General features: G+C 42.1%; 1 protein-coding gene across 5 annotated transcripts in view; it reads right to left on the reverse strand.

Annotated features, from left to right (window-relative positions):
* EXOC3L2 (exocyst complex component 3 like 2) overlaps positions 1-15,998 on the reverse strand; it is a 465,790-nt gene that overhangs the window by 114,923 nt on the left and 334,869 nt on the right. For all 5 annotated transcript variants that reach the window (XM_086938385.1, XM_086938387.1, XM_086938384.1 and 2 more), the window contains exon 7: positions 9,797-9,907. In XM_086938385.1, coding sequence (XP_086794511.1) covers positions 9,797-9,907 — 111 coding nt within the window. The remainder of the gene's footprint in view (positions 1-9,796; positions 9,908-15,998) is intronic.

The raw sequence follows: 15,998 nt of genomic DNA on the forward strand, positions 1-15,998 counted from the left end.
CAGCCCCATGGATCTGTTAAGTGCCTTCATGGCAGCAACCACCTCCTCCAAGGTAAGATTCTCCTCCAACTCCTGCATGACCTCCTTCCGCAACTAGTGGAGCCCCACCTTGGCCAAGAACCTATCCGTCCCTCCCTCAGAGTCTGGTGGGCCAGCCCTGTACATCAACATAAAGTGGTCCAGCAGGGCCAAAAGTATATCTAGTCTCTGAGTTTGCAAATGACCGTGCGCATTCAGTATAGGTAAGATGGGGCGTATCTCCGTTTTTACATTTTTACATCAGGGATCCCAAAGTATAAACAAAATAGGTTTCCTTAGAAAAAATGTTTACACACTCAACAGATGCTTTTGAAAACAGAATTTACTAAGAATTCATTATTTGACTTCCATGACAAAGGTCTAAGCTACTGGCATAGGTCGGGCTGCACTCCAGTCTACCTTTTTTAGCCCCTTTTTCTACACTATACAGATTCCTGTAATTTGCAAATTAGTGTTGGTCCTGGTTTAATAGAAAGAATTAAGTTTGAACTGCCAAACCAGAACCTCTCCAGATGGAGACACAAGCAAACCAAGACTGGTTTTGACCTACTTAGACCATGTCACTGTAGATAATCTAAAGCTTGTGGCACAGTGAGCAGAAGATTTAGGTCTGGGCATAGCCGCCAAACGTAAGAGGGTCAACTACACAAACAACTAAAGGATGAATAGAATGCTTCAATAAATGCAAGCCAATGGCAATCTCTTGGCGTGCATTCCAGTCCGTCTCTTTCCAGACAATATATCACTGTGGACAAAGAGCTACCATATGCAAATTAGTCTTGATCCTGCTCCTTTAGGAAAAGTCCACACTGAACTGCCAGGTCAGTACCTCTCCAGACAAAAACACAGGCAACCCTCGTTATACTTATACCTCACCAGGATGCCTTATGAATGAAGGCACGCCTCTTTTATTCTCTGTCTCTCAAATATGTTTTGTGTTTATCCTATGCTCACATCATAGTGCTTGTGAAAGCACCTCTTTACATTAAGAATCTGAACAGCAAAATTGCAAATTCTTTATTTTTATGAACAAGTCTAACCAGCACAAACTTTAAGATTCAATGTTACTTTTTTGTAATTATTCTTAACCTTCCCTACCTTTTTGAAATGGATGCTTTCAGAACACTATCTGTGAAAAATCATCACCCCTGAAATGGTGTAGTACTTAATTGGAAGAAAAAGATAGTATTTGGGAAAGGAACAGGCAGACATCAGATGGCCATAAGGTTTAGGCATTTACATGGCACAGCATGTTGCTAATATACCACCAACATTTACTAGCAGTGGTAACTCAATTTTGTTTGCAGTCAGTATTGGAAGCTTGGATAATTCGGGGCATGGCCCTATGACAGATTCTCTCAGATGGTGGATCAGAACATGAACGTACTAGGCAGGAAGTATAGCCGAGTAGTCAGGGAGCCTCAGAAATTCAAGAGGAAGCAGCCTAAAAGCACACCAGCCCTTGTAAAGTGCACTTCAAAGCAGAGCAAGAGAGAGCAGTAGGTCTAAACAGTTGTCTAGCAAGTTCAGCTTTGGTGTCAAGTGAAGGTAGATCACTCACAGCTCAGGGCAATCCCATCAGGAAGTGACGCCAGTCCCTGGTACTTCATCACCACAGGAAGCACTTATGGCCGATGGAAGGTTATAGAAGACCTCCGAATATTGCCTTATCCAGCATGGGAGGGAAAGAAACATCCAGGCCCTAATGTCATGAATACGGTTGAAAGGTAAGCATTCCCATGTATTTTGCTGACAATCAGATTTTTGGGAAGGGCCTTATTAACAGGTGGGGCTGTATTGCCTTGGGATAAACAATTAATTAAACAATCAGTTAAGTCAAATACAATGTTTAAACAAATTGCTTACAAGTGCACCTATTATACAAGTCTCAAAGTCTGAGCTATTGACAATACAAAATGATATTGCCTGGTCAATCCAACAAGTGTCCCTGTGTTGTGGACTTGGGTACATGTATCCTACAGTTTGTCAGCTCAGGTGGCCTGCATGTTAATCTTACTGAATGTTTACAGTGAATGGACCACAGCCCACTTGTACAAATATTGTGTATATGCTTTCATTTACCAGATCTGTAACTGGCCACAACAATAAGGGACATTATGGTGTTGGTTTTAGGAAACATGCACTGGCTGGCAATGGAGGTTAAGTAATAGCATCTGAGGAAAGTAGAGATAACTGTATTTTTTAATAAACTGAAGGTATGCCTGGGCAGCATGATATATATTTGATATTCTGACTGGAGAACTGTATGAACGGTGCCAGTCTGTAATGTGTGAACCTTTAGGAATGCATGGATTTGCATTACAACTATAACCACAAATAAGCCAAATGAATTCACTAGCAAGTTCCCTAGGAATGATGGTGACTGGCACACGATGTAAGAGCTGAACAATGTAAACCACCTTCACTTCCATGCTGACAATCTTGGTCTGAATCAAACAGACAACATATGCAACCTAGGACAGGCAAGAATTAATTTCCGAGACCAGAATATGCTATATTACAAGGATCCCATGATCTAGGCAGTCAGAAAATCTGAGATAAATACTAAAGCACTGATGTGTCAATAGTATCGCCACTGGTAAATGAGCACCTGCGCTGTGATTTTAATCACGTCGGGCAAAATAGCATTTTGCTGTTGCAGAACATTGCTGTTACTGGATCAAAAGGCCATGGTCATGCCTTTTTTTTTGCTATTTAGTACTACCAAGAGGTGGCACACTAAGGCTGCTTACTGGTTTGGTACCAGAATATTATTGTCAATATATTGTGTAACATAAAGATTGTGCCTTGAATATTGTTTACAAAAATATAGATCCAGAAGGGTTATTAATATAAAATCTGCATATAATGGCATATTTGTATAAATGATATTATGGACATAATATTTATGCCCAATGGTTTTTCGGTATATGATATTCTGACATACAACCTGCTGCCTTACTCTGCCCGGTGAAAGGACTGGGTAACCAATTGCTGTTACCACTCACCAGTCCGACCATATGATCTGCTTTAACAGTTCCTTAAAAAGAGACAAGGGCTCCACCCGCTATTATATAACTTCTAGTACCTGCTGACTTCCTACAATACACCAAATGTTGGCTGATTAGGGTTGATACACTTGTCAGATTTTCTGTCTAGGAGTATTATGTTCATGAGCTAAGTTCACTGATTGCCACAGATGTGCTCTCCCAACAACAACTGTTCCCACACATAGATCCTAAGAAGGTCTGCAGCTGAAAGAGCCTTCACCTGCTATTGTCTAAGCTCTCTTAGTTGAAGGTTCACTACCTCCTCTTTCTCTAAGAACTGCTGTCAACCTCCAGCCTCAAGCTCATCGGGGCGAACCTTAAGCAAAATGTCAAGCTTAATAGAGTACCCATGGGACTCTGCTCGCAAATCATACCTACCTATGATGATCTTGATGAAGACTTATTAGAGGTATGAGGAAAAGAACTGACATCCAGTTCAATTAAACTAATGGAGATTTTCATAGAGAACGCAGACAGGAAGGTAGCGGAACTACAAACTGAGATTGCACAATTAGAGGGTGAGATCAGAGCGCTTAACTTGCCCGATCCTAAGCTAAAAATTACTAAATTCTAAAAGGTGTCTTGGTTAACCACCAGAACGACATTAAACAAACGAAAGCTCACAAACTGAAGCAAGATGAGATTGATTACAACAGTGGGAGGGTTTTTACTTTGTCTAGTATGACTATCTTATGCAAATGGAAAAGGGTAAAAAACCATTATCTGAAAGTTCTAGAAGTACCTCCTTGAGTACCATCCCTACGAGTGGCAGTGATACGGAAGGGGCATCTGGCTCACTAATAAGGCAACTGCACCCTTTAGGGAGCTCCTCCTTTTTACAAGAGGTAAACCGCATAAAGAGGGGGAACAGAGAGCAGGCCAGGCGAACTGGAACTACAAAAAAACAAGAAGGGGAAAGAAGAGAGGTGGCAGGAGGAGACAGGGCAGGAATGAAAACATGGTCCTGGGACAAGGAGAAATTATTACAGGGACAGATAAAAAGGTGGAGGTGGTGAATTTATCTAACATTGCACTTACAGAGAGTATGAAAGATTTGCTTAAGAAAGGTTTGGGATTCTGTCCGAATGTAAGGGGCGATATATGTGACACTAAGATTGATTTGTTTAAGTACATCAGACAATTAAAATTGAAGAAGTTCTTTGGGCAAAACCCTAAGCCGAATAGAGACTACCATGCAAATATGTAGTACAATGCCTAATTCGTTAACCATTACTGATATCCAAGATACGGTTAACCTTCTCTAAATTACAGAGCTGGTCCCCCAAACTTGATTAGTGGAAATAATATAGAAATATTTCACCAACTAGTTCTTTCAGACTTGGAAGACAGTATTAAAAAGACAACCCCAGGGTGTTATGTGAAAGACAATCTGACAATACATGAGAGATGTGCCCTAAAGGCACTAATGGGAAATACTGAGTTGATTATCCGGAAAGCGGATAAAGGAGGGAACATAGTGCTAATGAACAAAGTGGATTACGAACATGAAATATATTCTCAATTGAGTGATATATTATGTTATGAGAAAGTTGTTCAAAACCCTATGTACACTTTGACAAATATTATTAATGGATGTTTGAAATTATGGCATGAAAAGGGTCTTTTAGATGATGATGAGTACATGTTTCTGAAAGTTAATCGTACAAGATACCCCTGTTTGTACACATTGCGAAAATTCATAAGGACCTCCCTTTTCCACCAGGGAGGCCAATCGTGTCGTGTATTGGGGGATAGACGGAACGCCTGCCACAATTTGTGGATGTATTTTTGCAACCAATAATGATCAATCTGCCCTCATATATAAAGGATACTCACCATGTTCTGAACATATTGTGAGACATTAGGTGGGACCCAGGGATGATACTGGTGAGACTCGATGTGGTTTCACTGTACACAAGCATTAAGAATGAACTAGGTTTAAAGGAACTAAATCATTTCCTGTCCAAGAGACCAGCAAGTCACTGGGAACACACACGAATGCTATTAGCTATGACGGAGTTAATATTGTCTAACAACTTTTTATTCAAAGAGGAGTGGTTTAAACAGACCCAAGGTGTAGCCATGAGCTCCAGATTTTCACCAGCCTATGCCAATATATTTATGGGATGGCTGGAGGAGGTGTTCGTCTGGGGCCCAGGGGCAAGTCTTTGGAATGAACACATCCTATATTGGTGAAGGTTCATTGATGACTGCCTCATGATATGGACAGGAACAGAACCATGACAATGACATGAATATTAGATTCACCACAAATCACAGTACCACAAAAATAATACTATACGTGAAGGACAATTGTATTCAAAGTAAGATGTATCGTAAACCCACTTCATGCAATGCCATCTTGCATGCAAAGAGTGCTCACCCACGACACAGGTGAAAGCAATCCCTTTTGGGGAAATGATCAGGGCAAGAAGAAACTGTAGTGAAGATTCACAGTTTGAGGAGTGTATCAAGGACATGGAAAGGAGATTCCTTCAAAGAGGATATTGTAAAAGGGACATACTAGTGGCACAGGATAGGGCACTGAAAATTAAACACATATCCACCTTAAAACCTGTAAAAGATAATATACAGATTGCACAACAAATGAGGGTTATTACTGACTATACACCGAATAGGAATACTTTACTGAAAAGCATGAATAAGCACTGGCACATAATAAAATTGGATACAACTTTAGAAAGCCATATTGGTGAGCAACCTCAAATCACATTTCGCAAGGGTAGAACCCTAGGTTCATTGTTAAGTCCAAGCTACCCGCAAAGGAAACAACCAGAGACCTGGTTAGATCAGCATTCTAAAGGTTTTTTCAAATGTGGGAATTGTTGGATGTGCAAGTGTGCCAAAGATAAGACCAAGCAATTTCAGATCAATAATGGTAAATTGTACGATATACTAACAAATATAACTTGCAGTACCAAATATGTCATCTATATAATTGAATGTAAATGCACCAAAATATATGTAGAAAGTAAATATGAATGTTAAAAGAACATATGAGTGAACATTTAAGAGCAATCAAACAGAATGATATAAGGTACCCTATTGCAGAGCACGTACACAATTGGGCAGCCCAGGAAGACAGTAAAAGTTTTAGATTCTTTGGATTTGAGCATATCAAAATTGACCCATGAGGTGGAAATAGAGAACTTATGTTGCGGAGGCACGAGGCAAGGTGGATCATGCGTCTGAGGGCCTGAATTTCGACCAGGAACTACAATATTTTTTGGGTGACCAAATATGAAGCATAGGGTTGGTTATGAAGAATGACACTGGACAGATTACACATTCATCCTGATGACATTGTAATTCACCCTCTAGTGAATGGAATTTACAGAATACTTAATAATTTGGGCTACTGTATGGTTGTTTAAACCGTCTGAGAAGCAATGGGCATCAAAATAAAGGATTTTTTGGTTGTGTAGTGTGATCGAAGCACGGTTTGTTTGGAAGCAGCAAGTCGAGCCTCCGGAAGACTGGCAGATGTAAGAAATTATGTGGCGGTATGCGAGGTTAAGCTATGGCAATTGGTTATAAAGAATGGAACATTGGTAGATGCTGCCTTTTTCCCGAACTGGTCACGGACAATATGTGACTGTTGGAAGTGAGGTGAAGTTACCTACACTTGTTGGCTGCTATAAATATTGTTATCAAACAATTATATGTATAAAAAAATATTTTAAATGAGGAACAAATAGGTGTTGTGATGGTTGTAATAGAGATAATTGCAGAATGCCATGAATGCATTGTTACACCAGGTCAAGATGGCTCTGAAAAATACGGCAACTTGATGAGTCCGTTTTTAGTTTCGGATATAGATTATTTTTACTGCGAACCCGGAAGCTGGCTGGTCCTCGCCTGTACTCGGGTGTAGAGATACAGAGGTGTAAGGTAAGGAGAATTTTAATCCTCAATCTTCAGTTCTACGTTAAATCTACTACATGATGCCAGAAGTGTAACCCGGTCTTTCAATGTCTATTCTCCCTGCTAGGAGTCGGGAGAGATTGTATTTCCCATATTGGCAGGCAGCGGCTTGCAATTTCATCGGGCTATATTTGGATTGGAAAAGAAACGGTAGGGATACTCTTACCTCAACTTATAAATGCATTGTTTTACATTTAACCAGCAAGGGCAGTTTGAAGAATCTGTTGTTTTGGGTTTATATTTTAGATTTTGAACACTACATATAAGCGTACTTGAGAATATAATAAATCTGATCGATGATACACTTACGTAGCAGACTTGGGCTCAAGTTACGCCATAACTGTTAATATTGGAAGGTAAGGGAAGGGCAACATGATAATCTCATAGATTTAATTTTGGCTAGTAAGGCTTTGCGATATAAGGCACTAAACAGAACGTTATATGTTTATCGAGACTTGGAACTTATTTACATCACAGAAAATTCACGAATCTTAAGGAAGAAATAGAAGGATATAACACGGATATATGCCTTTAATGAGGTAGGAGTCATTGATAAAAATGTGGTGGTTAATGATCGAATAATTTGCATTGATAAACCTTGCCTCACATATTCTGGAATAATAAGATATCTTATTTTATTTGGTTTGACAGAAACACATTTGAGAAACTTTAAGGTACCTGCGTAGAATGACGCGGTTTTACATATTTTTTCAGGAGGGCTACATAGACATAAAAACACTTTGGTTTAGTCAGGGGACTTAATAGTGTGGTCACAATATCACAATGAACTGGATGTAAGGAATAAGTGAAATGATGAACTTTATGTTATGTATTAAATGTGATTTTAACTACGTTTAAGAATAAGAAAGGAACGTCCACTTTAATCTGGGCTTGTGTACAAACATGTTGCACATGCTGCAGGCTTGAAAAGTCCTTTTGCACGAGTTTGTGAAAAAAATGTGGGCTCTATGGCACTAATGTAAAGTGCTACAGGATGTGATTACAAATGCACACTTTGTATTATTTCCAGCCCTGAGGAAGCCGTAGGTTATCCCTACCACGGCGAAACGCGTTGGCATAAGGGATTGGAATCTGATGACATTAAAAGAATAGAACAAAAAGAGCCCAACTGAACATTGTTGATTTTTGTGTCTTACGTTTATAATTTGATCATAGAAGTGTACGTGTGCTCCAAAAACGTTGTTAAAGTCAAACTGAACAGGCGTTCACATTCAACCTGTTGGTATCTGAACATTCCTCATCGAAATAGAACTGCCTTTTGAATTCTGCAATTTGGGATCTACAGATACATTTCATGTTGAACCTGAAGTGTAATCTCAGTTGACCTCCAATGAAATGCATTCAACAATAGTTAAACTAATATGATACAGGTGGCTCACTTATAAATAAATGATGGTAACTTGAAGGTAGTTACCAAAGTATTTCTATCTCACTCCTCCTCTTCTCATCCCAGTTATATGTGATTTCATTGAACAATGTTTTGATGGAATACCATTACAGAGAAACCATTTAATCTAAACTGTATAATGGAAATTTGCAGTAAGAATGGCATTTACCATTTCATAGAAACCAATTCATAGAATGTCTTTTTTTTCAAAATTGGCTTCTGCATATGTTGCTTTAAAAAATTTAAACAAAATGATTGCAAGTCTTACTTTCAGAAACATATTTTTCAATATGTATTTCAATACTGTATGTAAAGGGACATTATTTCAGATTTATATCCTTAACATTCTCAAACAATTACCATGGATGCTTTTAATTTGATTAACCCTCACCAACCCTAAACACCACCCATCTCTGCCCCCTAAAAATGCCTCCCATGCATAAACTACACCCATTTGACACCTGCACTACACTAAAAGTCCTTCCTAACTCTAAACTGCAAAAATCACTGAACCCTAAAGAACACTCATTACATCTATACTCCACCTGACTGACCTTCAAACTACACCATCTCTGAACTCTTAAAGCCGTTTGTACTCCTAAGCCCTACCAATCTCCTAATATAAAATTCCATCACTACCCCTGAACTCTCGCATCCCTGAGCTCTAAAAACCCTTTCTATATATAAACTCTACCTGACCCTGAACCCTTAAAACCTAACACCACCCTAAACTCTACCCACCCCTGAACACTAAAAACCTTTTACCACCCCAAAACTCTACCCATGACTGAACCTTAATATCAATCATCAGCCCTAAACTCCACCCAACCATAAAACCTAAAAAACGTCAACATGCCTACATGCCACCCATCCCATCCTTGAACCCTAAAAACCCCTCACCACACATAATCTCCACTCATGATGAGCCTTACAAACCCATCTCCGCCCTAAACTATTCCATCCCTGAACTCTAAAAACGCTCATTGCGCCTAAACATCACCCATTCCGGAGCCAAGAACATCTCTCACTACTTCTAATCTTCTCCAAAGTGTGTGATGGGTGATATTTCATTCTAATTAGCTTTCCTTTAAAATGTTTCCATTCATTTAAGATTGATTCGCATTTCTTTAGAATTGTCTTTTCCTAAAATTGGCTTTCCATAGGTTTGTTTCCTCCAGTGTAATTTCTTAGTTTCGTGTTTCATGTACAAAGACTCTCAGCATGGGTTGGGGTTCTCAGTCTGGTAAAGAGAAAGCTTTGCTAAACCATACATATGGTGCATGAACTCTACAACACAGGCATAACTTACATTGGGTTTTCAAAGCACTTCTAGCAAATGGAACCAAATCCTCACCTGAATGGGGGGCAGCAATTGCCTATGGCAATAGTTCTGGATATGTAATTGTCCTTCGATATATTGCTCTCAATCCAGCACTCGTGAAATCGTTCCACTTTCTTCTGGAAGCTGAGGAGTGAGTGAGACAGAGAACATCATTTGAGTACAGGGAGGTGAGCTTGAGTGCATATTTTTGGGTTGAGATATATATATAGCCCCATTCCGGCATAACATTGAGATCATCAGTGTTTAGCCATGCAGCACATTATTCTGGGTGCTGTGCTGCCAGGGATTTGATAGCTATACAATTACTACATAATGGGTCTTGCAGTCAGATTCAGGAATACATGCTTGTCTTTCCCGCATGCTTCATCCTGGGCGGCATTCTGAAATTAAAAGCAACAACAGGAGGGTGGGAGAGAACTGAAAGCAACTACAGGAGGAGGAGGGGAATTGAGAGAGCGATGGGCGGGTGGGGATATTATTAAAACAATGATGGGAGGGTTGGAAGGTTTGAAAACATGGGGCCATGTGTACAGTGAAGTGGCGGAAAGAGACATTAGCCTTCCTGGCTTAACACTTCTCTCTGCCACTTCTGAAATGCAAGGCTGCACCATATTTGCAAGAATATGGTGCAGCCTTGCGCTTCCCTTTGCGATGGCGCTAGGTTTAGCAACTTAGCGCCAACGCAGCCACCCTTGCACCATAGTGCAAGGGTGGCTGCGTGCAGGGGAGGAATGTTTATATGTAGGAAGGTGCCCCTTCCTGCACATAAACAATCCTAAAATGCCATTATATCACTTTCATGCACACATGATTGTTTATGTACGGGAAGGGACACCTTCCTGTACATAAACAAACCATGGCAAATTGCTAAATCCATGTGTGCTGCACAAGGCAGCACACATGGAAAAAGCAAAAACAAGGTGAAATAATGCATTTCTCCTTGTTACGCCAACTTAAGACCAGGGTTAATCTGGTCTTAATTTTGGCACTGCCTCCTATGTATGTCACCCTTGTACATAGGGGGCAGCATCAAAATGAATGTGTGTTGCAGTGGAACGCCCGCCGCAACACCCAATGCCCACCCCTTTCACACTATCATAGCGTGAAAGGGGGTTCACAAGGCAGCATTAAACCACGTTAAGTGGCGTAACGCTGCCTTGCATATAATGCTCAGCCCCTATTGCCACCACAACATTGGTAATAGCAATGTTGTGGTGGCGATAGGGGCTTGTACATATGCCCCATGGTTCCCAAAACTAACGGTTAAAGCCAGAAGCAGATCATATACGTATCAGTGCAATTTAGTGATTCGCAGATTCTGCGTTAGCAATTAGGGCTGGGTATGTATAATCAAAGATGACACTCTATTCCGTTCCACTGCCTGGGGCCACTGAGCTTGTGGTGTAATAGAAAACGTTTCTCTGCAACTGTAACCACGTACAACTGCGCTGTATGTGAACCATAAAAAAGAGCTTTTTATGTGGATGTGCGTGGGAAAATTGGTGCCATACACTGTGCAAGCGAGACAATACCTGAGGTGGGCTAATGTATTGCCTCATGCTATATGCAGTGAGCAGAACCAAAATGTAAATGACAGATGAACAGAAAGATAGATGAAGAGGGTTTACACGAAGCCTATCAATGTATGAATATATATATTATTAACTTTTTTTTTTACCACATGAGGCTAGCAAAAATGAAACATTCTGAAGTGCTTTAACTGTTAAAGATGAAAATGTGATTGCTATGCTGGAATTAATCTTAAACAGTGGCGATGGCTCTAAGCTCATTCCGTTTTTTCTTGTGGCATCTTTACAGGTGTGACCAAAAACTCAGCCTCAAAACAACCAAAAGAAACCATCCCGCCCAAACTTCAGCCATATCCCCGTAAAAATGAATAGAAGCATCTCAGACTCACAAGCAGCAATATTTAGCCTAAATTGACATGCATTGCAACTCAGTACATCAAAGCAAGCTTAGAAAGGCCACACAGTGGGGAGGGAAAACCAGAGAGACCTCTGCCCCGTGAGGTGTGAGTTCCTCAGGAATATAGAAATCCACTTACCTGCACCCACCGAGGCCGCTGCGCACAAAATCTGAAGTTTATGACGCACACAGAGCACTGGCACCTTTTCCATAGAAGGAAGATGGCTGAGTGATGCAGACTTTTTAGTTTGTACAGACAGTGGCAAAAGAGATAATAGATCATGTTTCCCACAGTGCACTTCGCATGAAATCACCACCAATGGCTGAAAATGTCTTTCGGCTGCTTTAAACGCTGTGGCTTCTGGGACTGCGGTTGCCGCCGGCCCGCGCAGGGGGCCACCCTAAAAGGGCGGCCCTTAGGTGCCGTTTGGGCACTAACCCACCCCCTCTAATGCTGGTACTCGGGGAGGAGTATACCTTGCATTAGGCGCACTAGGCGCATCACTTCCGGCACAACGAGGAGGTGGGGAGGGTATTCATGCCTCCCCCGGCCATCCTGGCGTCTTCTTTCCGCCGGACATGCCGTCTTCCACCCTACCACTTACCCGGCGTGGGGCTGGCAGGCGAAGTACATAGAACGTTGTAATGTTTTATTTTTTCGTTGCAGGCGGAGTTACATGGCGATCTGGAAGCATATGGGTACAGAAGGCTACCTCTCCAAGAGCACAATAGGGGTGCCAGTGCCAAATCCCAGGAGCCTCATGGGAGGGTCCTGGAAGAATTACCTCTGCACCCCGTTAGTCTTGGGCGGTTGTTGGCCTGAACAATCGGGGTTTGCCTTGCTACCCTCCAGCCTTAAAGGGGCGTTAGTAATAAGGGACCAATGTGTCACGTGATCCGGAAAGAGGATCACCCCATAAAGTGTAGCACTGATTGGGTTCTTCACAGCGCTTGGCTCATCAGGCGGGCAGGGCAGCATAGGTTGGTTACTGCTGCCTGTCCTTGGATCAATCGTAAAATAACCCACCGTATTGCATACTTTTGTATGGAATAAACCTGCAGTAATATTTTCCCCAAACAAAAGTTGTGTTGTGTATTTATTTATTTATGCATGCTATGTTGCTGTGTGGGTGGGGTGTGTTTTCAATAATGGCACCATGTTAGTTTTGCAGCGTGTTGAGCTTTGTAATTCAACAGTGGTTGAACTTTATTTCCCAGAAAGAAGTGACACACTATATCCACCGGTGGGAGTTCTTAAATCTTTAATGTTAAGGCAAAGGGGCAGCTGGGGTTTATATGTTATTGGTGTATTTGTAAAGCGCAAACAGCTATTCTGACCGAAGCAAGACAGCAGTTGGTGCTCAAACCTATGGATGCAGTAAACACAGCAAAAGGAAGATGGGAAGAAATGTAGCGGCCCATTGAACAGATAAAATCTTTCGATAGTTGTAAACAGGACTTTATGTGGGCAGGCCCACCACTGACTTATACCCGATAGAAATAAAAAAAAAAAAACAAGCAACAGCAAATGAAACCAGACAACCTCATCATGACGTTAAGGACATCATTACACAAGACGTGTGGCCACCATCTTAAATTGGGTCACTACACATTAAAAATCATAACAGTAGCGATTTTGTTTGTGGGTCGGCAGCACGTAACTGCATGTACATAGCTGTGTGTTTATGATCTACCACTAGCAAGCAAGGATTTGATAAGGACCCTGAAATGAACAAATGAAAAGCAAAGAGCCCACAAAGAAGTGTATAGTAAAGTATATATCGAGTGCTCGACCTAAAAAGAGGATAAAAAGATTGCTTTTGCCTGTGTGCATTTTACAAAAGACAATGGTCCCTATATGTGGACAGGATAGCAAAAAATAATAATCATACACCTAATAAGTAGTATGTTTCTTTGTCCAGCCGGACAAGAATTTTATTTTAAATGATCAAGTTCATAGAGAGAGTTTTAAGACCAAGATAACAAGTGGAGACAGCCGTGACCCACAACATTTAAGACAAAACAACAAAGAAATGGCCAAAAAGGCAAAGCGAAAATCTGTCTGTATACTATTGTTCAGTGCTACAGACTCAATCTCTTAAACATAACCATACCATTGCGTCAAACAGAATAGCATTCATCATATTGCATATGGGGTTTTTTGTCGACGACGTTTCGATGCCTTTTTAAATTATGACATCATCATCAGGACAAGAATTATCAGCATTATTGTTTTGTTCAACAATTATTAACACAATGCCTATTATCGCCTTAATGTCGGTTTACTTGCTGGTTGTCTCGTTCTGGGTTATAGAAGAGAAACCGCGGGGCTAATGGCATTTTTTCAAAACAATTCCGGGGCTTACATCAAGGTTGTATGGAAACGTCATGAGCGCGATGGCTCAATTTGTATTGGCAGGAGCACTGTGGCTAATACGGGAGTCCTCGCTACTCAGAAACAGGGAACAGGAAAGTTTTAATGGCACGCCTAAAGGTAGACAGATCATTCAGAGCTCGGATGTGTAACGGGAGCGAATTCCACAGCCCCGCAGCAAGCACCCGGTAGGAACGGCCGCCCATTCTACTAAGTTTGAACGGGGGCAGACTGCCAGATGAAGAGCTTCTGATCTTAAAGATCTCGAAGGGATGTAGGGGATAATCAAACTGGCAAGAGCCGGCGGCGAAGAAAGTTTCATGATTTTAAAGGCCAGACAGAGCGCTTTAAACTTGATCCTCTGTCTGACCGGTAACCAATGCAGGGCCAAGATGGTACCTGAAACAGAACAATGTCTGGGAAGACCAACAATGGCCCGCGCCGCGGCATTTTGTACCCTTTGAAGCCTGGATGCCTCAGCCTGGTTTACCCCTAACATCAGCGCACTTCCGTAGTCCAGCCGGGATAACACCGAGGCTTGGACCACGAGCTGCCGAGTGGGAGGGTCGAAATATTTCAAAACCGGCCTTATGCCACGCAAAATGCCATAGCAGGTGGCTGCAACCTTCTTCGTGTGGCCTGTGAAGGTGAGCGCAGAATCCAACCAAATTCCTAGGTTTTTCACTTCGGAGGCTGGGATAGGAATAACACCCAGCTCCGGAGGCCACCACTGATCTCCCCAAAGCTCAGCGTGTTTCCCCAGGACCAGGACTTCAGTTTTGGTGGCATTTAACTGTAAGCAATTGGTACAAAGCCAACTTGCTACTGCCACAAGTCCAGCTCGGAATCTGGGGGCCTCCACATCAGGGTCTCCACTCAGTGTCACCGCCAGCTGCGTATCGTCAGCATATGAGGTCATCGTCAAACCCCACTGTTTGACGACTGCAGCTAGCGGTTTCACATATAGGTTGAACAAGGTGGGGCTCCACGAGGAGCCCTGTGGGATCCCCAGGCCCAAGGGATGAATGGTAGATTGGCAGGGAGGTATTGCCACTTTAAAAGTTCGATCTGAAAGAAAGGATCGAAACCACTGAAGAGCGGTACCTGCTACTCCAGCTTCCTCTAGGCGTTGAGTCAGTATATGATGGGACACAGTATCGAAAGCAGCGCTCAGATCTAATAGCAGGAGCGCTGCCGTACGTCCGGAGTCAAGCACCAGGCGTAGATGCTCGATGATATAGAGCAAAGCAGTCTCGGTACTGTGTCCTGGCCGGAAGCCATTTTGGCTGGAGTCCAGTATCTGATTACGGGCAAGGTGATCAGACAAGATCGAGTTAACATGGGCTTCGGTAACTTTAGCAGTCCAAGGCAGGAGAGATATGGGACGGTAGTTCTCAGGCAAAAGTGGGTCAGAATTTGCCTTTTTCAAGATTGGGGTAACTACCGCCTGTTTCCACAAGGAAGGGACCGTCCCAGTTGACAGCGGCATGTTGATTAAAGTGAGTATTGGAGCTCGACACAGCGGGGAAAGCGTATTAATAAGAGCTGGCTTCAGCGGATCCAGGGGAGAGCCCGATTTAACACTGAGGCTAAGTTTGTCAAAAGCCTCAGTAGACAGATCAGGTAAAAAGGCCAGGGTCTCATACCCCAAAGAATTGAGGGCAGCTAGCTCTGGATCCGGCCGACACGGGTCAAATCCTCTGTATATTTTCTGCACTTTCTCCAAAAAGAAGGTAGCCAAGTTCTCACAGTGGGAGTCAGTGCAGATCTCTGCCGAGGTGGCTCTTTTATTCATAAGGTCTTTCAAGACCTTGAATATTAATTTAGAGGGGTTGGTGCTGGCTTGAAATTCCTGAGCATAGAATGTGGCCCGTGTTCTGCAGATTGCCCTATGATAGTCCTTAAGTTTGGCAA

This window comes from Lissotriton vulgaris, chromosome 9 (assembly GCF_964263255.1).
Source record: "Lissotriton vulgaris chromosome 9, aLisVul1.2, whole genome shotgun sequence".
In the NCBI taxonomy this organism is placed as follows: domain Eukaryota; kingdom Metazoa; phylum Chordata; class Amphibia; order Caudata; family Salamandridae; genus Lissotriton; species Lissotriton vulgaris.